Source organism: Anomalospiza imberbis, chromosome 3, assembly GCF_031753505.1.
Source record: "Anomalospiza imberbis isolate Cuckoo-Finch-1a 21T00152 chromosome 3, ASM3175350v1, whole genome shotgun sequence".
Lineage (NCBI taxonomy): Eukaryota > Metazoa > Chordata > Aves > Passeriformes > Viduidae > Anomalospiza > Anomalospiza imberbis.
In genome coordinates this window covers 58,622,772-58,648,560 of record NC_089683.1, presented here as the reverse complement: position 1 = coordinate 58,648,560, position 25,789 = coordinate 58,622,772, and the positions used below count along the sequence as shown (strand labels likewise).

The window sequence follows — 25,789 nt, the reverse complement described above, 5'->3', positions numbered from 1 at the left end:
GGCAAGAATAAACTAACATACTTTTCAACCCATAAATTCTAAATAATCCAAACCACTAAAAGGTATTGCTAGGTCATAAATCTGCTACAGTGGCTCATCTGTTGGCAACATACATATTTTTCCTTGCTTGAGGTTATCAATATGGCTGTAGGAGAAGTATCATTTTACTACAGGATGGAAGCAAACAGACAAAGCTGTCCTTTGACATATTAGTTCCCCAAAGGCGACTAGATTTACTGTGCACTCTCGGACAGAGTATTCTTTGCCATGGCTACAGTGTCCTGAAGACAAGGATTCTATTATACGTAATTTGAAACTGGGATCTCACTGTCAAGTCCAAGTTGTAAATAATAATGAAAGCAGGGAACACTTATTTGAATTAATTTTTTTTAGACACCAACTGTACAGACAAGTTATTCAGTAATAACAAGATACTGCTTAATCAAGATGGCTCAGCAAACGTAATGTTTAAGAATGTTTACTAGCTTTGTGAACTGAAAACAGATGACAGGGTATTATGTGGCATTTTATTTTTGCCAAAGATCAGGTTTTATAGCACTTTTCTCCAACAGTAAAATTAAATTACAATTTTTTAGAGTTAGCACCTTCCAAACTTCCATCTGTTTATAGATTATCTTAAAGAAGGAAAAAGAGTAAGTTTCTAAACACCAGATAGGTCAAGGAGAAGCTGGAATGCATGCAGCTCCACCTGAGGATGTATGTGGAGCCAAATGAGAACTTATAGGTCAGGATTAAAGGGAGGGCAGGGACAGGTAACATTATAGTGAAGATCTGCTACAGGCCACCTTATCAAGAAGGTCCAGAGGAGGAACAAAAGGATGGTCAGAGGAATGGAGCACCCCTCATCTGAAGAGAGGCTGAGAGCACTGGGGCTGTTCAGCCTGGAGAAGAGACCTTATAGCAACATTCCAGTACCTAAAGGGGGCCAGAGAGGAACTTTTAGAAGGGAATGTAGTGATAGGACAAGGGGGACCTTCAACTGAAAGAAGGTCTGTTTAGACTGGATATACTATTCTTTGCTATGAGAGTGGTGAGGCTCTGGAACAGGTTGCCCAGAGAAGTTGTGAATGCCTTACTCCTGGAAGTGTTCAAGGCAAGGTTGGATGGAGCTCTGAGCAACCTGGTCTTGTGAAAAGTGTCCCTGCCCATGCCAGGTGACTTGGAACTATTCTTCCATTTCAACCCAAACTTTCATGATACTATGATCTTTCGCTGATTTTTTAATTAATAGATCTTATCTCACAAGCCTGAATTACATTTAGGAGAAAAAAGAAAATAAATGTAGAAGGGAAATAGAAAGCAGTAGGTATTACATATTCCAATTTTAGCAGAACTATATGCAAAAACCGCAGTGAAGACTATTTGAAAAGCTATTATGAGTTTCCCAGCCTTGTGATTTAAGATTTGGGGCCTAAACCTTATGCCACATTTTCTACTACAGCTGCTGCTTTCTGCACAGACTCTTCCTAATGATTTTTATTTATCATAAGCTGAGCCGTTTCCTCTGTTGCAGTAAATTTCCCTTCCCTCTCTTCCAGCTTTGATGTCCCCGTTGTAGTACCCTAGAAAGTTTTATATAGACATCTTTTAGCAGCACAAATCTGTACTGAAGTAGGCTGCAGTGACCAAAGTGCTGTTTCTGCACGATAGCAAGTACTAAAAGGGGGAGAAAAGACTGGAAGTAGCAATGAAATTTGCACTGGACATTTGCATTGCAGATTGCTGAGAAACTGGAAAAAATCTTCAATGGGAGAATACAGGTTTCCCCTATATAACCAGTTAAAAGTAGTTTCCTTAATTAGATAGTACGATCAAGGTGAAAAAACCCCACACTGCTTACTCACATGGTTTATGAATGCAAGGTGAAATGCATGGATGTTAAATGCAGCCTGGTGCTGCCTTGACGCTCATTGGTCTGTCATCCTCAGAGGGATGGAGAACCTCAAGGTTCTCCCCTGTAGCACTCAACAGTTACCTTGCACTGATTCTGCTGCCTAGCTCCTTGGGAGGTCGGTTCTGGAAGCTGACAACATTGTGAGACAGCAGCACGCGGAACCAGAACGCGACACATTCCACCCATGCCATCCAACATGAGGGGAACTGAACCCTTGAAGAGTTGTAGACAGCCCACTGGATGCGAGGTGGTTACTTGCACGGCTGTTCACTGTTAATCACCAACTGCTTTTTTTAAGTCCTCTTCATTACACTCAACTTTTAGCCTTTACTGCTATTTTTCACTTTTACCAATGGTTTCCATGCAGTGAGCCATCTTTTCTTATTTATTATTTATATAGGTGCTGGCTGCTGTGTCATAGTTAAGACTGCAATGGTTGCAAGACCACTGCAATTGTTACGTATATGCATCAAATAGGATTTACAGTTAGGACAGTCATATTTAAGCTCTATCTTCTGAGGAACATATTCCCTTTTTCTAGCAAAGGGTTAAAATAAAACATCTAGATCACTCCTGAATCCAATGTTGCTATCAATTTCTTATCAAGGAAAAATGTTATCCTGCAGATTTATGATCTTCTTTTCTCTAACAGGTATCATTCATGCTTTGATAGTCTTGCACAAGAATATCTTGAGTGAGATGAAATAAGAAGCCTCCCAGCAACTGGAATCTAAGCTTGGCAGAAAAGCAGAAATGCTTTGCCTTGCCCAGTGTCAGATTGATCAGGGCTTCTAATGAGCTGTGGTAAATTATAACCTTTTGCAAGTCACTGAAAAGGCCACTCAGGCCCAGATGTGACTTGTCCCTGTACAGCAAATTTTACGAACAGTCCCTGCAATGAATGCAATGAAAACAGCACTTCAAGTGAGAATGTTGAAGGACAGCATCTCTGCTATAATCTCTGTTCTGATGCCTGAATAGATAATGGAAAACTCCCTGCAGACAGACCAGGGAGCTCATGATTCACTTCAGTGTTTCATTGTCAAAAATATTAAATCAAAAATTTCCAAAATCTCGATTTTTAAGGAAATGTGGATGCACTTCAGTTGCCAGGCTATTCTCTTGTGCTTTTTTGGAGCAATGCCTTAGATCTGGTCAGCCTATCTTGTTGGTTTAATAAAAAATGCTGGCATCTGATGTTCACTTTGCAATTGCTGAAGGAACTGATGCCAGCAACTAATGCTTTCCATATCAGAGCAGATATGGCCAGCAGTGTTTGTTGTTTCAATAGCCTCAGAGCAAGAGTGATCAAGGCCAGTGACACAGAGTCAATTCCCATCTCCCTCTCAAGGGACATAATGCAGTGTCTTTGTGAAGGAATATTACAAAGCATGTCTGTTTTGGTTCTTTACAGGAGGTGTAGGAGTGGGATTAATTTCATGTAACTGAGTATCACTGGGTATCCATCTTCACCCAGTAGCTATCTGGAATAGAATGTAGCCATTTTATATAATACAGGAAGATAAGCTTGCTTTTTTGAGACTAATGCACTTGGTCTACTTTTATCAGGTACCCTAAGAAAGAGACAATCTGTGTTCTCAGTGTCTCTTTCTCTCTGTGTCTCAGAGGAAGAAGGGGGTCCATGTGCAGGTTTGATGCTGTTGTCAATGCCATTTGAGGTGTTCCAGGTGGTGACCCTCACTGACACACAGCTCCTACTCCAAAAAGCTATAGTTACCCAGCAGGTCCTGTGTCATATCTACTAGACCCATCTGACCTTCTGGCCTCTCAAACAGCAGTAGATGCCTAAGGAATGGAAAAATGAATATAGACCTAGATGTCTACATTTGATCAGATGAACCCCATTCACACGGTCTGTCTGAATAACCATGGGTTTAGACACAAATTTCAAGTCCTGTTGGGAAGGACCTGATATATGAAGCACTTCCTACATCTGTGGTTTATGCAAAAAATATAACCTGCTGCAGAAATGAAGTTTTCTTCAATGACAAGAGAGAACAAGTGAGATCCATCTCCCTGCCTTGACAGAAAGGAGAGTAATGAGGAAGCAAAAAATCTCTTTTACCCCTTTCCATCACTGTCTGCCCTTATTCAGGGGCACAAGGAGTCACAGATCACATGTCCTCCTCAACAATGTGGATTGGTGATTTTATGGTGCAAGCACGCTTGCAGCATGATCCACATCAGCACATGCTCCAAGAAGGACTGCAGAAACACTAAAGTTGGTCTGTACAAGTCCCTCATAATTGTCATGTATGAGCATCTCAGAACACTTAATGGGCTTATCTTTACAACATTTCCATGAGATAAGAAACTATCCATGAGATGACTCCATGTTTTCCTGTTTCTTTTATTACAGTCATCTATTGCTGCAAAATTGTCAGAGATACCAGCACACGGCCTGAAAACAGGAACACTCCAAGTGTTCAAGAAATTGCCTGAACACTTGGACTGTTCAAGAGAGGACCTCTGAGCAGATTGACGTTTTAGAGAAAAATAAACAAAAAAAGCAAAGCAATACACTACATTACATCATACTCCATCTTATGAAATACTTTATGCTACATTTAAAAAAATAAGAAAAGGAGAATCATCTTTGAACTTTGTATTCATTTCAACACTTTTAGTTTTAAAATTTGGAAAAAAATCTTCTTTATCTGGAACTCAACATGAACAGCTAGAAAAATTCATACTGAATCAGACAAGTTTAACAATGTTTATGCATTTGTAGCTATTTTTTTGGACAGATGGATTTACAAATTATAACAGAAGAAGGATCGATCTACATTTGTAATCTTTCTTAATTTTAGCAAGCATTAAAATTAAAGCTGTGTATCATATTGATTAGAACATCAGACTCGACTGCAGCATGATAATTGTGGCTAATGCTAAACAAATACTTTGTTACATTAATCTAAACAAAGAGCCTGAAGTATTAGAAGATACTAACTAGCCACTAAAAGTGAGGGAGCAATTAATCTGTTATTCTGTTAGCACACTGATTTGCTCAGCTTCTGTCCCTGACTACAGATGGACAGACAGCTTTCTCATCAGGGAGCTGGAAGGGGCAGCCTTTTTTTTTTTTTTCTTTTTTTTTTTTTTTTTTTTTTTTTTTTTTTGTTGGCCGAATTTGGAACCAGCACCAAAGACAGGCTACAAAGGGCCTTAAGTATGTGCATGATTTTACTTCAGATCTGAGGAGTGCAGACTCAGTGGGATGACACAATATCACACACTGGCAGAGCAAAAAGGATGTTCTGCTGGTGCTTGTAGGAATCTACAAGCTACTGAAAATTAGCTACTGGAAGCCTTGATTTTTTCCCTGAGTGGATCAAAACTTGCTGAAAAGTGAGAGGAAATAAGCAGAAATTACCTGCACTCAAATTCAATAAGAACAATTCAGTTAAGAGCAAAAGAAACATTTCCGTTAATTTACTGTTATAGTCACGAGTACAAGATTTCCTGTAATAATTATCAACCACTAGTCAGCATTTAATAATTAAAAAAACCCTACTAAAAATTATCAAATTTAAAAAAAAAATTAAATTTGGCATTGTCAGATAAGAAAAAGGTATTTTAGTTTGGCTACCTATAAAAACAGCCAAAAGATCAGGCATAAAAGAGGTCCATGTATAGACAGCACAATTTGAGTTAATTAAGACCTTTTTTCTCCACTTCTCAAATTCTGATGCCTCATGATTTACAGATACCAGAGGGGACATTAATATATTTATTGCATTTTTAAAAATCATTCTTTTCATGTATCTTTATGTTCCTCAGCTAGATGTAGAAGCCTACCATTATCTCACAACAAGAGAGTAGCTCTTTTGGAAAAAGAGTCACTATTTGAAAGACAAAATATAACTTCAGAAGTAGCAGACATATAGTTATACACCTATTAATACATATCTTTCTATAGGTAGTATGATTTTGAACACTTACTAACAAAATCAAAAGACATTAAAAGTTTTCCTTATCACACACAGTAATTTTTAGGTTTGTGACTGAAGATTTTTAACATTTTGTCCAAGTATCAAACGGAATATCATCTCAGCTCCAACCTATAATGTTTATTTATTGTCCAAGATAACACTGAATGTACCAGTGAATGCAACACTTGCATGTCAAATTCAGAGTAGAAAGGGGTGATACTATGCAAATATTTCTGCCCTAAATAATATTTCTGCCCTAAAAGTCAAATAGCACAATTCAGTTACACAGAAAGATAAATGAGAATTGCAGAGGAGACTTACTGGGTCTTGCATTACATAATTTTTCATAGAAGCAGGCAGCCATATCACAAACTAATCATGATTCACTATAACTTTTTTTAGGGCTTCTGTTTTAAGATTTTTTGCATTTACCACTCCTACTGGTAGGTTGTTCCAGAAACTCTCTATTTTGGTAGTTAGGCATCTTTCAATCTCCAGCATCAGTTTATTCTTTGCCAAATTACACTGCCCTATGCTTTCTTTTCTCCCATAACCCAAGTGAAGCCAATGAGATTAGCCAAATAAATAAAGCAAATTGAAAGTTTTTAAAAGAACTTATTCTGAAACCCTACGGCTAGACATTTAAATATTTCCTAGGCAGTGAACACCTATTCAGATGCTTTTTGACAGACTACTGGTGATTGGGCTTATGCCAAAACACAAGAAGAAAGACCTAATGTTTAATGTTGTGAGGGTGAAAACTTTGTAAATATGACCTCACAACAATGAAAAGCAAAAAAGGCAAAGTTTTTTTATTAATTTAATTTGAACAGTACCATGCCTGTCAACAAAAGATAATCATAGCAAGCACTTTGAAACACATTTCTTATTACTACATAAGATGCGTTCCACAGAGTTATGGCTGGAAGGGGCCATTAAATCATTTGTATAACACTGTATGCAGATAAATCTTCTGGCATATCCAAGATCATAAATTCACCTAATTACTGCTGCATTAAGCCTCAGCAGTTTCAAAGGGCTAATACACATTCCCAAGGGTGACACACAACCTTGATCAGAAATGTCAGGAAAAGGAGAATACAGCACTGGTCTTACACGCTTGCTCAAGCAGTTAAACTAAAAAAGTACCTTAATTTTATTTTGAATGGTCTCATCTCAATTCACTGCTTAAAAATTAAAATAACACTATTTCCATAGCAACTTCTATGTCTAGGTGATTCTTAGGTTTGAATCCTCCTGCAGTACAATACCTGACTATAGAACATTTTCTGCCTGTGTGTTTCAACTTCACAAACTCACTACTCCCCTGTTTACATACATAACGTTGCTTACACACTTTTCCCCATAGGTTTGCATGGGACACTCGTGTAAAAAAAGTCTTTTAATCGAGCACAAAGTGCAGTTTAACTTTCAAGTCACTGCTAATCATTCAAGATCACTATGCTCTGACATGCACTCATTCTTCCAGGAAGTACTGTGTTTGGTTGCACTAAAAAGAATTTTGTTTGAATCAATTCAGTTTATAGATCACTGTATTGGACAATTTAACATAACCATTATCTATCATTTCACCAGTCTTTATTCTACCTACTCTCCAAAACTGCCCAATCCGTTGCAAAAAAGTGCAATCATTTTTTTTTCTGGGACCAGACTTTACTACCAGATTCTTAGTCAGGCTGAGTTAGACTTCAGAACATACATTGCTGTTCACGGCAACATGCTATATTGTGCAAATAAGTCTAGCAAAGTCGGGCCCTCAACATGGAAAATATTACTTGTTTTTTTCACTTTTGTTTGTTACACTTCTAACAAACTCACCTGTATCTTTCTAATCAACAGAGAGTGAGAGCTCAGAAAAAAAAAAAAAACATCTAACTGTTCAGTTTGATTCAGTGAAGCCCAGTATAATAAACTGTTGCAAAACTATGCTATAAACACTGCACAGAACGTTAACAGCATGGGTATAGGTATGTATGATGATGGGGGTTTTTTAAGAAGCCATAATTCTATCAATTTCTGCCACTTACTTCAAGAAAATATGCAATTTTTTTCACAATTTACAATAAATGTTTAAATACGGAAATGTATTTCCCCCTTTCAGCGATACTTTTGTCTTTCTATTCCAGACAAAAAAGAGAAAACATGAACCAACCTCCTACTGAGGGACAAAAATATTAAAAACCCCGCTGAATGAGCCTATATTTTGAAAAGCAGCATGCCAGGTTTACAGTTAATATATATCACCCTCCAATGAAAAATGCATCTTAATATGCACACAGCTCTTTGGATAGCTCAGAAAGGTGGTTACTGACTGAAATATTGTCACTGAGTCAACTCTAACACTTTGATTAGGAAGGATATAGTGCTTCTGAACAACTTCCTATGTAAGCCACTTCTCAACTGCAAAGGAAGACACAGGAGAAAAATACTCTTACTACCCGCTAAGAGCTGAACAAACAACCACACACACTTAAAAATGTGTGATGGTGGAAGTCTTTCTAGTATACTTCAGACAGTATTATAATACAATACAACACTGAGGTCATTTGCCATTCTTTAATCAATTATGATTTCATGTTTTCCCAGGAAATATTTATACTCATTATCTGATGGGTTTTTTACACAGGTTTTCAAAATTTACAGCTTACAGTCACAGTGGGCTGTGAATTACAGTTTTTTTTATTCTACACTATTTCTTATGGTCTATATATCATTGCTGATTCAGTTAAATCCCATGCTCCTTTACACAAAAGCAAATATTAGGGCATAACAGATTTTTACATTCTAATTTTCTCAGATCAGCTGCTTAAAAAAGAAAGAAAACTTTCTGTAGCATTTACCTGTAGAAGGCTGGAGGAGCAGCTTCCCTCATCCCAAAGCTGCCCTGATCATTTTCAAGGTAATAGGGTACCTGTTGGCTGTGATGATGGATGAAGGGCGACAGCTGGGGTGCCGTTTGCAAGAACACCACCGGGCTTGGTGGGACACTGTTCAGGGAGTGAAATCCTGCCAAACTGCTGGACCCAAAAGATTCCGACGTAGGGGCATAACTGAGCGTAGTAGAGCTGTAGACGGGAGCCGTAGTACCAAAATCATAGGTGGCTCCTTCTGGGTAGTTAAAAACTCCTGACTTGTTGGTCTCCACGTACATGTCGCTGAGCGATCTTTCCAGGGGAATCTTCAGCTGAGGTCTGCTCAGTGTCTCCAGTTCAGTGCCTTGAATCTGGTGCAGCAGGGTAACTCCAGAGGTTTTGGTGTGAAGGGTCATGGTCAGTACTAATGGCAGTGAGCAAGGAACATATCTGCTTTTACTGTCAACAGCGAGATCGGCAGCTGGCAGTCCACCTAAAAAAAATACCAGAATCTATTCTGAGGCTCAGCAGAAATCATGATAAAGCAGCACTACACAGGTATTTCTCTAATCTTGGCAAGGAGGAGGATACAAACAAATGCAGAGTGAGCACTGAAAACGCACATTCTCTCTCTCTTCTTCCCTCCCTCTCCCTCTCTCTAACTTTTAGGAACTCCTCATCTGCGCTAATATGCATTACAAGGTGCTGGCTGCGAGCCAGGAGCCCTTGCCTTGTGCCGACGTTGGTTTAAACATCACTTCAGAAACAATTAGTTCTGGAGTTATACCAAAGAATTGTCCATCTAAATGTTACTTCATTCTTACTGATCGTTTAATTTTTCACTTCAGGGTACAGTGCTTTGCAGCAACTAATGGGAAAGAACACTTAAATCCAACCAGGAAGAATAGTCCAGTGGTCAGTCAGATTACTGCCTTTTATTTCCTCAGCAGGCTCCAATCTATCTGTGCTTATCTCTCCTCCTGCTTGATTAATTTTCATGTTTGCTAGAAATATGTAATGTGTACATTGTACTGACCCTGGGCAGGACTGTGCTGTAACCGAGATAGGGAAAACAGAATGCGTGTATGTGTGTGTGTGCAAGCACGCGTCTGTGTGTCTGTCTCTCTCTGTGTCTGTGTATGTTTGTGTGTCTGGGTGTGTAGGGAGCAAGCCCCAGTCAATAAAGCCAGCTAATAAAATTAAAGAGTGCATGATACCTATGCAGAAGAGAAGATTTATAATATACCTTCATCAGCAACAGCAACTTTCAGTGACTAGAGTACTATAATAACATTAAAAAGCAAGGACAAGCTTTAGATTAGCCTAGAAAATTATGCTTCCTTCTTTTTATGCTGTAAAATGATGAAATAAACATAATTCACATTTTGCCATGGTTAGGAGATGGTTATTTGATTGCATGATATATAAATTGAATATAGTCTTCCTAGTCTGTGAACAAAAGCCTAGCAAACTTGAATTTTGAAATCAGACTAAAAAAATCAAGTAATCTAAAATAATCAAACGGGATCATCTTAAAAAAAAACCTGACATGCCTCTCAAAGTTATATTTAGAAAGGAAAAAAAGGAAAAGAGTGAACATAATGAAAAGGTGTGGCATGCATGCTGCTTCTTGCAATCTCATTCCATATAATTTTAACTTCGCACAAACCAGTTCTCCTGAAGGAGCTAAATGAAAACCTCCAGAAACTGTTTCAAGCTCCCCAGCTTCATTGCTGTGGTCTGTGGTTCAGTCAATGAAGTAGGCTTATGTCAACCGTAAATGCATTAATATATGGGCTCCAGCTAGTGTGCTTTGAATACTAGTAAAGCCTATGCTATACTTAAACAACTCCACAGTTATTTGGCTCAACCTTCAAAAAACCCAAGAAACTGAAAAGGCAGGTCACTAGAAGTGTCAAGAAAAGTTTACTAAAACCAGGTTTTATTTTAGAAATAATACAGTGTGTTTAGAACTTCAACTAAAATAGCCAAAGTTGTTCATATTTGCAAGAATATTCTGAAGCAATATATGGTTTTACCTTTGCAGGCACAGAGACATCAGCACAAGCATAACTATGTACTTGATATATTTCCTCACCCACCCAGCCACCCTCCCTACCCTGTTCAAATTTCAGATTGTAGACTTTGATCAAGGAGATAAGCTTGTTTAAATAACACTGGACTAAACATGTTCCCAGTTAAAAAAAATAACAATCAGACGACCATACCCAGCAGTTCAGAAAGTCTTCGAGAGTTATGCTGAAAGTATGCCAGACAGTGTGAGAGAAAAAAAAAAAAAAAAAAAAGTGTGTGCATGTTCTCTTAGAGTGGGCGACCATGCTTCTGCAGAGACTCACAAAACAGCAAGTAAGCACAGCTCTCAGCAGCCAGGCTGCAGGGCTGCACAGGCTGAAATGAATGGCAGTTACAAGTTTGAGTCAGTCGCCTTTACACATTTTGTGCTTTGAAATACATGGAAAAGGCATCACCTCTTATTAAGCTTCATAATCTGAGAATTAATGTGAATCTACCTGCCATAAAAAGTATCCACTTCTATAATGTGCTACAAAATGGACTTTGAATTTTTATCTAAAGCATTATCCAATATGTATGCTCTGTTAAAACTAATATATTGACATGAAATAAATTGTTCCAGTGTAATAGCTATGCAGAAGATGGAAAACAGAAGTGAGCAAACAAAGAGTTGACTTCTGAGTGTGCCTGTGCTTCTTACATGCAATTTTTAAGAACCGTATGAATTATTTTTGGGAGGGAGTGTGTTTCCAGGAGGTCAAATATTTAAAATTTCCATCAGATGTAAACAGCATTAAACATACTGTAGGGTTAACTTGAACCACCATCACTTCTGCTGTGTCCCATTTAAATTAGGGACCCTATGACCAGCTCTCCACAAGCCACAGTCCTCCCACTGAAAGGGCTCAGCAACAGACAGCTGCAGTATCCATGCAGCACACAGCCTCGTACACATCTTGAGAGGAAAAAAAGTGAGTGCCACAAACAAGATCTTGAGGATTGGCTGAGAATCTCTGTGGCAGCATCCCGTAATGTCTGACTTACTCTTCCGGTGGAAGAAAAGCAAGAGAGCAAGAAAGGGCAAGGGTGAGGTGGGGGGCATGTCAAGCCAAATCCCATGAAGAAGCTGAATTTTTTATTTTTGTACACTGAAAAGAAAATCAGGCTCTGATTCTGCTTACTTTATGTGGGATTTTTAGATATAAAGAAACTATGAAGTGCAAAAAGTTATTAGAGGGTTGTTTTCTTTCATGTCCCACATGGTAAAGACTGTTTGCTCCAAATTAACAAACACTGCTACTTCACCCTGCTTTAGAGCTGGCATTAGGTGCACCCGCCTGTGGACTCACCTCTCAGAAAAATGAGATTTAGGTTTTCTAAAACCTGGTATTTGTGCTTAAAGGTCAGGACATACCTCACCACTCACTTTAATCTGATCTATTACATGTCAGATTTTACATGCTCTAGAATATGAAAATATTAGAATATGGGAATGGGTACAGGATCCAGCAATGACATTTAGTGCTCTTTAGCAAAACGTTTATGTAAAGACTTGGTTCTTCTAAATCCCACAGCATGTATGCCTTTAAAACTATGCAGATCTCATACAGAAGGACTTGCCTCATTCACTCTGGTTTTTTTTTTTTGTTTTAAATTACATGTAGTAACAAGAGAGAGTAAATAAAAACATGAATTGGCTGCAGCACCTTCCTTTCCAGTGCTAGACAGATGTGTTCAAAATGAGGAAATCTACATTCTCAGATCTAGTAATTTCTCAACTATTGTGTATTCAGCTGCAGCCAAGCTGTCCTATGTATTTCTCTCTCCTTAATGAAGGTTTAATATTGTTTTGGAGTTGCTGAGCACATATTACAGAAGATAGATATATAAAAATAGAGAGGAGCTGGTTCTACAAAATCTGAAGGTTTGCTAATTTGAGATCAGGTATAGATTGAGGGTTTTGCTATATTTCTGAAGTTTGGGAATATACAAATGAAATTTGGCTTTGATCCATCCAGATTTATGCCTGCACAGGAAGGAAAGAAAGCAGCATTTAAGGAATACTGAAGAAGTAGGAGGGACTAGTCCACTGTGACTGAGAAGCACTACAGACATGTTAGCAAAGCAGGTCAAAGCAGAAACTGCATCTTCATACAGAGGGATTTTTAATGAGCATTAGCTGGATGAAACAGTGAGGACTCAGGCACTATACTTTTCATGGAAATGAGAAAATAATAGTTTGGATAAATGAAAGTGACTGATTAAATCCTGTGTTTCCCTTTTAAAAATTTCAGCCTGTTTTCCTTTTCTAGATAGGCCGGAGTTCCAGTGCTCAACTCAGATTTTCCAAAGTGGCGAATTTACACTGATTACATTAACAAAATATCAAATGCAGATACATTAAAACTAAATCACATTTCTGCTGCTCTGTGATTAAACTAGCATCACTTACAACTGAAAAATATTTAGATATGTTTCTAAAGGCAAATTCTGCTTATTTTGAATAATTGATGAATAGTTTGCATCCAATTTTTTTTTTAATTTGTTGCCAAATGACAACCATGATCAGATTAAGTTAGCAGACTATCCATACTGCAGTTTGGCTCAACTGGATCATCACTCCAACACTTCTAAACTGGAACATAGCTTAAAAAAAACCCAAAAGTAGCCTTCTTCCACTGACAGCAAGTATTGTGGAAACAGTGAAGTGATCTCAGAAACAGAAAAAAGAAAACAGATAATTTAAAAATTTAGAAGATATTATTTTATCTTCTCCAAATAACTTTGAGGATTTTCAGTGCCATTAATATCAGTGCCATAATAATTTTCTATGGACTACAAGTCCTGAAAGGCAGTCAGAGAATGGTAACAAAATAAGTTCATTTTATAGGATTAAAAAAAAAATTAAAGGAAAAAGAAACAGCCTGAACACATTTTTGCATTTTGGACAAGATAAAACAAAAGTTTGAGGGAAAAGGAGAGAAACCAAAAAATACTATATGAAGTATAGTATGCAAAAGTATATACTCAAAGTATATACATACGTTTCTATGTATAAATTAAATATATAAATATACACAAAGGCTATTAAATTTATAGGAAATTTAAAGACAGAAAAACCCCATTCTATAACAGGCATTTTTCAGCACTAGTTTTAGTAAGCACTGCAACAAAAAATGGTAAACTCAGAGCACATACTATAAATTTTCCATAAACCTGCTGACAGTGAAAGACCATAAACTTTGTCGCTTTGGTTCCACAGCTATAAAGATAGAAGTTTTTTTTAGCTGCTGCAATTAAAGAAGAATCTATTGTACATAACAGGAGGAACATTATGTTTTTCCAAGATTCCACAGTAACATTACAGAGAAATTATGCTGTGTTTAGTCCAGTGAGGAAACTCCTCAAGACAGACAGCTGGAGAACAGCACCATCTACCCCACTGCCTTATAAATCTTCTCTAGGGAAAGAAAAAATACAAAAACTTAAAGCTCTTGATACCACTAGGCAAATGAGGCATGCTTAAAAATTCCTTAGGCTCTAAGGAGAGATAAGTGTTCCACGCTGTTAGTGGAAGTTTTGAACTTTTAGTTTTATAAGTTGATACAAAGATGTACACTTCTTTTTTCCCCTACTCCCAAATAACTCACTAGAACTAGCCATGGCACCAAAAGGCTACACCTAAGATTTCTAACCCCAAATTTTTGGGTTAGGTTGGTTTTCCTGTTAAAAAGGGAGCTTCTGCTTTCACATGTCTAATGTAAGTAGAGGCTTTGAAAAAAAATTGGTCAAAACAGTTCATATTGTAAATGGGGAACTGTTGAATACAATTATTCCACACATATGTTTAATTTACAGCATTTAAATATGTCTTCAATTTTACCTGTAATTTGTATGGAAGACCTATTACATACTCTGAAATTATGTGTGCAAACACAAGAAATATTAGGCTAAGATGTTAGCACATCTTTTCAGTTAAGTATTATGATATTTTAAATGCTAAGACTTTGTTTACATCTATTTATGACACTATAAGATTTTTGTCATTTAGCTGGAAATTTTGTATGTCAGTGATGAGCTCAGTGATAATAATTTGGAAGTGCCTGAGCCAATTGGAAGAAAAATATTTGCTTTTCCCTCCTTAGAGAGTTCTAGAAACCCTTTTTTCAAACAAGAAATCCCTTTGCTGCAGCAAATAAGGAGGTTGGAGCAGGAACTCTAAATCTGGCAGGGAGCTGAAACACTGTGTCACAGAACTGCATTCTGCTATTCCTCTGAAACTCCATCCACCTTTGGCCAATTTTTCTACCCTTGAAAAAATTGCAAGTTAAGATTTCTAAAAGCTCTTTCCTGGCTGAGCCTGCTCTCCCCTCTTTCAGATCTTAGTCCTGACTCGACTGGGCACGAAACTTACCAAAAGAATGAATGACACACTGGAGTCCAAACTAGTATAAATACAGAATGTTTTCCCCTTTCATTACTCTTCTGGGGCAGAGTAATAGTTTGGGATTAAGTGAAGATTATTGTGACAGTTACAAGGCTGAATTTCAGACCCCAGATGTACAGACTGAATTTCCTGAAACCAGAATGGGACACCATCTCCCTTTTCAATCCAGTATTAGAAAACAACATGTTAAAATATACCCTTTTCTGAAGGAGTAGAAGACATCCTGTAATATAAGTAGCTTGTGCATTTTTTCAGTTTTTTGTACCTCAAAGAAGGGAGAGGATAAAACTAAATAATTCTGCTTGACTCATACAGAATAAATTACTTACTACATACGTAAAATGGGCCAAAATACCTGAGTACTCTGGACAAACTCAAAAGATATTAGCAAATACTAATGTTTCAAAGAGTTAGTAGATGTTTTCATGAATACAGAAAGATAAAAGCAAAAAAGAACATTTCTCTGCTTTCCTACACAAAATGTTAACTACTTGTGAACAAGGATGTTCACTGGTAGAAATGCAATGATACCTTGATTTAAGATTAAGAAACATTCCATGCTTAATAACAAACACATCATCCTAAAAGAATATTTCTAATAGATTTAGCTTTATGTAAAAATCAGAATGAGCTGGGAAATGCAAAATGGTAGCTTAGTATCCCATGTTGAGAGAAAAATTGAATGGACTGACTGATCACCATGATCACTAGCATTAGTCTAGCGAGAAAACTATTTTTTTCATGTCTTGCAATTGGCTTAAGGGTGAGGCATCTTCAAAATCATCAAATATTCCCATGCCTGAGCTCCCAAACACAGTCAGAACTAAGACCCCTGCTGAATTCATTTATGTGGTGAATCTCTAAAACAAAACTCTCAAGTTTTGTTCATGAGATTAAAGGAATGAAAGTGGGTCCAGATTCCCCTGCTGAGCCTTCCTATCCTCAAGCAAATCAACATTCCCACCCAGCCTGGTGTCATCTGCAAACTGACTGAGAGAGCACTCAAACAACAAAGATGCTGAACAGGACCAGCACCAACATGGAACCCTGAGGAACAGCACTTGTGACTGGTCGCCAGCCAGGGGTGGCTGTATTTATAGAAACATCTTTTACTCTCATGTAAAAGATGTCACCATTTTTAGGGTGGCATAAAAATAATACTCTTGTTGGGCTTTGGCCCTTCCAATTTGCTCCCTGCATAACCTCATGGCATCCTTGTAGTCCTCCTAATCTCCAGACATCCCGATATGGCCAGGATATATGAGGACAGGCTCAGGTAGCAGGGCCTTCTCAACTTGTAAGCAAAAAAGACTCAGTAGTACCTTACTGCCATCTACAACCATCTGAGCAGAGAATACCAAGAAAATACAGAGACAAACACTTCTTGGAGGTGCATGGCAACAGTCCAAGGGACAACAGGACACAAGATGGACTATGGGAAATTCTGATTTGATATTAAGTATGATTTTTTACATTAGGAATGATATAATATTGGAATGGGCTGTCCAGAGATTCTGGAACTCCTTTGAGGATGAGATTCAACTCTGAGTTCAAGACTCAACTGGATAAGTCCCTGAGTAGTCTGATTTAAGCCTTCTTTGAGCAGGGGTTTGGACTAGATGGTACCTTGATATCCCTTCCAATTTATTTCCTGATTCTATGTGCCTAATACATAGATCTGCACCAAAACACTCAGAATAAATTAGTTACCTTGGTGATGATGGTCTATTTCCCCATTTTTCACAGATGCCTGATTTCAAGATCTTACACATTTCATGAGTTAGGAAGAAGAAAAATTCTACTGGCCTCACTGTATCTTCTCAGCATTTCTGTAAACTACTCCAGTCCTTATCCAAAATACCTTTGCTGCCCATTGCCTTAGCAATGGGCCCACCTGTTCTCAGTAGTCAATAGCACACCTCCGTTTGAACACTCACTGAGACATTGGGGATAAATAATCAGCCATCTTTTGTGGCTTTCACAAGACAAAACCAGCTGCCTTTTTCAATGGAGATAACTATGTCCACCAAATGACTCATTCTGAAGTGTCATTAGTTCCCTGTGTCAGTGTTTCCCCATACATACATATGATGCAGGTACCTGTACATTAAAGTGATCAGAGAGTCCAAGTACTAAGAAACTAGCCCCTAACCACAAAACAGAAGAAAGTACAAAATCAATCTTACGACATGACCTGGTTTCTTCACTCATCTCTCTTCAGTAATGGTATTCAAATACACAAAATTTGGTTTTAACATTTACATATTCCCATTTCCTCCCTAGAAGCTGATCCTCCAATATAAAGGTCCTTGTGATGAGGCTAACCCTGTCACCTCAAGCAGTTACATTTACTGTGACTTTGAGGCCAAGAGAACTCTTCACCCAAATTCCTTGGAAAAGCTTTGTTGCTTTCAGCATCCCATTTTTGTCTACCAGACACTGGTAGCAAAAGTCCCTCACTTTCTGGGCATGTTCTGGTAAATGGATTTGCTTTATTCACTCCCCTAATCACTGTCAATCAATGTCTGCTATTGCAGCATGCCTACATGTAGCTGTGAATAATCTATAATCAGCACATCAAGTCCTCTTGCATGCCTGAGGTTCTCCCTATCTACTCAGAGATTATCACAGAGCCACTGGACTGTTGCCAGTGCCACACAAGGAAGGTGTCTCAGTTTACCTTTGGGCCTATTCTTACAAATCTAAAATCCAAGAGGAAAAGTCCACAGGGAGTATCAGTTGTTGAACTAATCAGTGTTGCTAGTTTCGGTATTCTCTCCTCGATGTCAAGAACTTGCTATTGCCACTACCAAACCAGACACGGCTACAGCCACACCTGAGTGGTTCATTGCTGCCATTAGTCATCCCTCTGGACCATACTCTAGAAAAACAGAGTCAGAGAGGAAGTGTTCCTTAAAAATTACCCTTTCTTGCAGGGAAGATACTGGCTGCAATTGTCCTGTGCAGACCCCAAGCAAAGCATTAAATTCAATATTCTAGAGATAAAAGTATGGTAGATGTAGGGAAAAATGCTATGAGTTAATTCAACAAGCCTCTGTAGCCTGGAGATGTGTTGTCTGCTCTGGTCTACTTCTCAAAATTTTTTATCAGCAGTTAAGAAAATATTTCTTAATTCTAACAAAACTTCAGACCTTTTACAAAAGAAGTCTCAGTAAGAGGTTCCCTCAGAAGACACAATTCCATTTAAATAGCAGAAATGTACCATCTACATTAAAAGATGCACTTTGGAGCTAATTAGTGGCTTCTTCCACAACAGACATAGTGAAGACATGCACGACCAGAAAGATCTTGAAAGGAATCCTTATAAGGCATTTTCTGATACGTTTGTTTTTGTTTTTTTTTTTTTTTTTAATTGATAGGGATTGTATTAAATATATACTCCTAAATAAGGCTGTGCTATATATCTTCCATGATAATTTGAATCAGTTGTTGACTCCAGGGAAACTGATCATGATGAGCTAAATTATGAGTTTAAGTGCTTTCCTGGATCAAGGCCTAAGTCTCATCCTCACGCACACATCATCTCCAACCATCAGAGAAATTCAAAAATAGCAGAGGTTATATCTCATTTTTTGGGAAGGACTTGCAAGCTTTATATAATTCTGGTTCTGTGACATAACATATCCTCTTTACTCCAAAGAAGAATTTTTGAAACTGACTTAACAAACCTACAAGAACGGTCAATGGAATCTGAAAGAAAAACCAATGCGAAACATTTAGTTCTATTGTGATTGTTATTTGTACTCAGGAGCACCTAAGATCACCATCAGAAATTAGGTTCTCGTTGTGCTAAGTACAAGGTATACTTAGAACAAAGAATGTTTACTCAATAGCCCAGATTAAAATATATCACTGACTAAATGCAGCACCCTTAAAGAACAAGTGTCTCAATTTCTCCAAAAAAATCAAATAGACCTGGTAATGTTTCTCCTGCTTCTGTTTTAAAGCTGCATTGTTTAATAAGACAGGTCTGTTTTCTAAACTCTAAATATAAAACCTTTTGATCAAGCTATCAAACAATTCAAGATTTACAAATATAAGAAACCTGTACAGAACTGATGAATTAGAACTAGCAACAATTGCTCAAAAAATCAAGGAACAAGAGAGCAATCACAAATGACACTCATGAATTAACCATAATGTAACTGAAGCATCAACATATGCTATAGCTGTTGAAGCATTCTGTTCTTGACAGAACAATCATGAGCATCAACAAAATCACACAACTTCAGTGTTGTCTAACCAGCACCTCACAGAAAATGGTGACACAATCATCAGCAGTACACCATCACAATGAGATGGGAAATAAAACCAAATAAACCAAATAAACCAAAAAAAAAAAAAAAAGAGAAAAGGAAGCAAGAAAAAAGAAATCTAGTATTGGAGAAAACCCAAGCTTCTTGCTGGAGAAAACTTTCAAAGTCTATGCTTCTGTAGAAAGACAAAAATGCATTGTCATCTGTCAAGCGGAACAAATAGGACCTTAGTGATTCAGTAACAGTTGCACTCTCTTGGCAGATATTAGCTTGTTTAAGGCAGGGAAGATCAAAGGAAGTAACTAGATGCCAACAGACGGGGGAAAAAAGGTCAAAGTTATTTATTATTTCAGCATTCCCCTATCTTTATTTGTTCTTCCACCATTTTCATTGTTTTGTGCAACAAGATGGAGGTCTTTCTGAAACACAGCCATCAGTAATTTAATGAAATGGCTCTTTTGCAATACAGGCTCTTCTATAAGTTCAGAAGTCCATCAGATCAACAGGTTTCCTATCCATAAGGGGTGAGTGAAATAGAAAGTTCGACATATTCATTTAGCACAACTGTCTACAAGCCACAGAAGTTATTATTAATGAACTACAAAACCATAAAGAATGAACAAAAATCATTGTCATAAGAAATGTCAATTTTATGAATATTGATATTTGATTTGATGTCAAATTATAGGAAAACCAGAGTTAATATTAACTAGTAGCCATTTTTTCCAGGGAATTGAGGTTACCGTTGCAAAACCTTTAAAAGCAGCAAACACTACTGTCCAGAGACCTCTTACACCTGTGGTAAATTAATTTGAATTTTTAAGCTACTTTTTTGTTGCTGGAGAAATACCAATAAATTTAATTTTTTTTATTGTGCACCTAAGAGAAAGGATTATTCCTAGTAATTCCTAAGGGAGCTCTTGCCACAGTCAGAACCTCAGCAATGCACCACTTGTGCAGCATGACAGAGAGAAAGGGAAGATCTGTACTGTACAGAGACAACTGATACAGAGACTCCCAAGCCATCTTTACCTGACTCACCACTGTAATGTGAAGAAACACTGCTGCTAGCGAGGTGCCATGCTCTGAATCATTAACCCCTGTCTCACAAGACAGTATATTGCTAGTACAGTTACACTGCCTTCTACACCAAGTTACTAATTACCAACAACTAATTCAGGCAGTGATGTTGCACAATTCTTTCCACCACACTCCCTCGAAGAGCATAGGTATAGCTTAGAAAAGCCTCTTGATAAAAAATAAAAATACTCAGTAGTGTAGACTCTATTGATTCTTCTCCTTTGAGTACAAACAGACCTGGCATCATTAGAGCTATAGGGGCTGGTGACCTACTACAGAATCAATGTGGTGACATCGTGGATGGCACCAGGAAGGCTGGAGCCCCTACAAGGAGGCTAGCATGCAGTGGCCAGTGTCACCCACCTTCATCAGAGGTGGCTAAGAAATGAAGTGACAATCAAGATGCTGAAAGCATCTTCCTCAGGAAAGTACTGCTGTTAATGAGCTACTGGTCAGTAAAGCTCAAGACTGTTTTTAACCTACTGAAAATAGGACAGACCTTAAGATTCTCTGCAATTGTACTATAAATTGTTGTAATATTTCATGAGATAAGTTTGGCATGTGCCAAACAGCACTGCCCCAAAACACTCCTGAGCTTCAGACATTAAAAAATTACAGAACCATTACTACTATTTGGTTTTCATTCATCCACTGCTTTGCGGAAACTATTAGCATAGATGCAAGCTATTCCAGGACAATTGGTCCAGCTGCCTAGAAATCATCTTGCATGTATTTGATTTATGTTTATAGCTGAAGCTCCTGGCTTTTAGGTTGGATCCAAAAAACTGGTTTGCAATCTACCTGTTAGATGAAAAATTTCAAGAGCAATGCAGACTGCTGAAGCCTGGCATGCCTCACTCCCAGAAGCTTCAGCATGACTTGAGTATACACAGTGAGTTGTTGGGCACTTCTGATCTGAAACGGTCAAGGGAGCTTTTGGAAGGCACATAGGAAACACACACCTGCTCTAATATTCAGGGAATTCACCTTCCTGAAAGCCAGCCTGTAAAGTCAATCCTTCGTGCTTCTCAGAGTTTTAAAAAGAATAATTTTGCCATACAGCTCAAGTGATTTAGTAGTGAACTGTTTGTCAAAAGTGGTCATATCCTTTCTCCAGCCTTCACATTCCTGCATCTTTCATGTTTCTAGTCTGGAGACTGACATTAGCAAAAAGTTCTTGTTATTTTTGAAAGGTAAATATCACACTGATGCTGCTCTTCAGCCAGATTAGGAGAAACTGCAGGAGCACATGGCGAGAATGAAGAGGGAGACCACCTTGTTCAGCAGCAGGAAGCCCTTATATTAATTTAATAGTGCACTCAATGAGCCAAAGCAGAAAGGATGTAAACTCATGATGAAACCAAATCAAATACACCATGGGCTACATATACCTTTAACACAGTTTATTTATTTTCTATTATCTGTATCATACTATTATTTTATATTATCTGTAGTATACTAAATATACTAATAATTTATTATACAAAAATAAATAATTTTATCTAAAGATTCTTTGTTTTCAAAAGAAACAATGGTCCCTGCTTAATATCAAGTAGTATTTTGCTTTTCAGAAGTTTTTATGAGAAGGTTTCATTCACTTTGTTAGACATTTCTATGCATAAAAACAAGTGCAAGATGAACTACTTATGAGGAACTTCTGTGTATTTGTGATTAGCCAATATTGACAAAGAATAATATAAATAAGTACTACAAAAACTATGACTCAATTTCACAATAACACTGAGTCCTAGCTTCTTTTACTAGAAGAAAAATATTTATGTAGAATACAATATTCTTTTTTGAAGTTAAATAATGTTAATTTCAATACCTGTGCCACATCAAAAACTATTTATCCATAATATTAAGAATTTTTCCTCAGTTAAAGGTAGTTTCTGATAGGATTTAAAAGATTGCTGGAGACAAAATAGTGGGATTAGCAAGTCAGCACTTCTCTCCAATACAGCAGCAATCCCTGTATGCCTATGTTTTGTTTTGCCAGAGGAAGTTGAATATGAGCAGATCAAATTACAAGAATACCTATTATTATTCATACTATCATTGAAAGCCTGCATCTGCTACTGAAGAAGAAAAATACTCATCCTTGCTTTCGACCATCATAATTAACCAGAAGTGTTCCATAGCTGTAATATGAACTTCAGCCTGCAAAATCTGCACCACACAGAAAGCACATGCTTATTATCCATAACTAATCACAAGTCACCCCCCATTTCAGTCTTCAAATGCTCTAGGATGTATTCTCTTATGTAATCTTGATCCTGACACATAGTATACCTCAGCAAAACATTTGAAAGCAGAAGTTACTATTTCTATTCAAAATTTTATCCTTCAATATTCACAGTTCTAGTTGAGATAAAATTTAGTCTGTGTCTTACAAATATTTCAGTGAGCCAATTTTGAGAGACTGATCTTCACTGAATATCTTTGTCTGACTGTGAAATATATTTACTGAAAAAAGGAACTGCACATATTGAGCTGATTGGAACTGGGGATTGAGGGATTGGAACTGAGGGCAAATATTGAGCTTATACCATAAATCAGTTTTATCAGCTTTAGAATTGGAACAGTAGTTAAATTCATTCCTATTGTGTAATTTGACTATGCTTAACAATACTGCAGCAGTTTCAAATCAAGGGTAGATGCCATGTGTGTTTAAAGACTGCACTGGCTGTCAGGTAGTATTTTGGGCAATATACAAAAATGGTTGCTTATCAGTCCACAATGTACATTGAACACTGATGACTTGTAAGGATATCTCCAACTTCACTCTTGGAACCCATGATCCAAAAATTTCCAGTATACAATTTTACCATAGGGAATTCTTGTTTAATGACTTCAGACACAGTTTATTTTCCCAGACATTTCAATCCACTCTTAACTTGCTGTTCACTGTTCATTATCAAATAACATAAAATGTACTTTTATGAAAAAAATAAAAGCACTAGTAAAAATCTAGACCTGCTTTTTAATAAAACAAATATATGTAGAATGCAGATGGCTACACTTTTAGTTGAGGTATCCAGACTGCATAAAACCACCTTTGATAAAACTGAGTGAAATTTGTCAATACTTGAAAAGTAACTCGCAAATTTCCATGATGAGTATGACTGTATCCTCACTTAAATCGATGAATAAATAATCCTTATAAAATGAATAGGACTATCCGCAAATAAATATCCAACAATGGTATGTAAAAATAATATGACTCTTCTCATTAAAAAGGGGTGAGGGGGAGAATCCACTGCAAGGTCGTATTACTTTACCCTATTTTTGCTTTGAAATGTTGATTGCGAAGAAATGAAGGAGCAAATGCTCTTACACAGCCTCACTGACAGATTAAGCATTTGATTTTTGACAAGAATCTCTCACTGATTATTTATATTCTGAATTCAAGAAAAAAAAAACACCATAAAAGACACTGTAGCAGCAATGTTTGAACTCCAGCAAAGTTGAACAGTTTTTATTTTGTCAGGTGCACAGTTTCTTCTTTGAAGAGTTAAACTGTCATTTACTTTAATCTCCCAGACATTGTCAGTAACCACTGATGCCATAACACTTCCATCTGACACCTTTAACTCTCATGGATGGAAGTCCATGATGGAAAACAGAATAATCTTAAGCATTTTAAATACATTCTAGGTACATTTGCTCGTTTTACAGAGCAGCAACAAAATGTATTCACTTGTACTTCATGCTCTCTTCCTTTAATAGATACAGCAACTTCACAATCATATTTGGCAATAACCAGGCTTTTATCGAAAGCCATCCAATTTCAAGAAAATACTTAGAGGCAAGAACTACCTCATCCTATAGTATTTTAATTTTTTGACCTAAATATTTTTAGAAACATTAATGTGGAGTTCATTGCTTAAAAAAATTTACAGCTGCAAACACTCAAATAAACCAGGGTCTGAAGCACAGTTAGCACTCTATAAAAATACTGATTTGGGGCAAAGCCTTCAAATACAGTATTTTTTTTTTCTAAAAAAACCCAGATATTCTGATCTTGCAATAGCATTTGCAAGAGAAAATATCTGCCTACACAGGATATGGGACACAAGCAGTAGAGCCATTTACTTCATATTTTAGGTAAGTAACTTAATAGCTTCACATCACCAGGTTCCCTTCTCCTAACTCAAGGCAGCACTGTTAAAACAGCCTTCCCGACTGAAACTACAACACCACAAACTTGAAAAGTTTCATAGGCTCACATTGCCCAAAAATGTAACTTATAAAGAAACAGTCAAAAGAGATCACTGTGAACAATCCTAGCATGAAAAATTAGATACTATAATCTTATCTCAAATAAATGGAAGTGCCTGTAACATCACAGAAACAACCCTCCAGAAGAGTTGACTTCCTTCCAGACAGAAATGCAACATGAATGTTCATAAAAATTGAGGCCTGATCATCCCCCAGAAGCTGAAGGCTTGAATACTCTGCCAAGGTCATAATCTCTTCAAATAAACAGCAAGATGCATATCTGCAGCTAAGTGGCTGGTAATGCTTGTCACTGCACCATCTCATTTGCTTTCCAGAATCTTTGAATTCCACATGAATTCCTTTCCTAATTCTACCTATGCCCTCAGATCTTGCTCAATTTACAGACTGTCCCTAGGTAATTACATATTATGCCAACAGAAAAACTAATCAATTTAATAACCTGCATTTTAAGGAGCAACAGAGGTCAGAATTATTAAGATGTGAACGAAGAGTTACAAAACAATGTAACTTTTTTGTATGTGTAATGCATCTAGAGCACTTTGAAACAGAAATATTGTTCAATAGACTTAAATTTTCCATATCTAAATATATACAAACAAAACTTATATTTTCTTCAATTCTGAATCAGCTTAAACTGTCAAAGAGAGACTTCTGAATCTGTCAGCTTTGCTACATCAGGGTCATGTACTGACAAGAAGTCTGAAGAAAAAAGTGAGAAGAGCCAGACTGAACAAATGTCATCATCAGTATGTCTTAGAATAACAGTTAAGCCAATCTGTAAAAACTTTGTTTTATTTACTTCCACATATTCTTGCAAAAACTTCCAAATTGTTTGCAGGTCAGGTTAGCAGTCCTTGCTTTTGGGAATACAGAAATTCCTTCAGACACACACAAAAAAACCCGATACAATTCATATCGTTACCAATCTGATATTCATAATACTTAAAAACAGTACTTTTGCACTCAAC

At 37.2% G+C, this 25,789-nt stretch overlaps 1 protein-coding gene across 1 annotated transcript in view; it reads right to left on the bottom strand.

The window, feature by feature from the left end:
• ESR1 (estrogen receptor 1) overlaps positions 1 to 25,789 on the bottom strand; it is a 132,468-nt gene that overhangs the window by 100,312 nt on the left and 6,367 nt on the right. The window contains 1 exon segment of the mRNA XM_068184633.1: positions 8,730 to 9,234. Coding sequence (XP_068040734.1) covers positions 8,730 to 9,157 — 428 coding nt within the window. The 5' untranslated portion in view covers positions 9,158 to 9,234.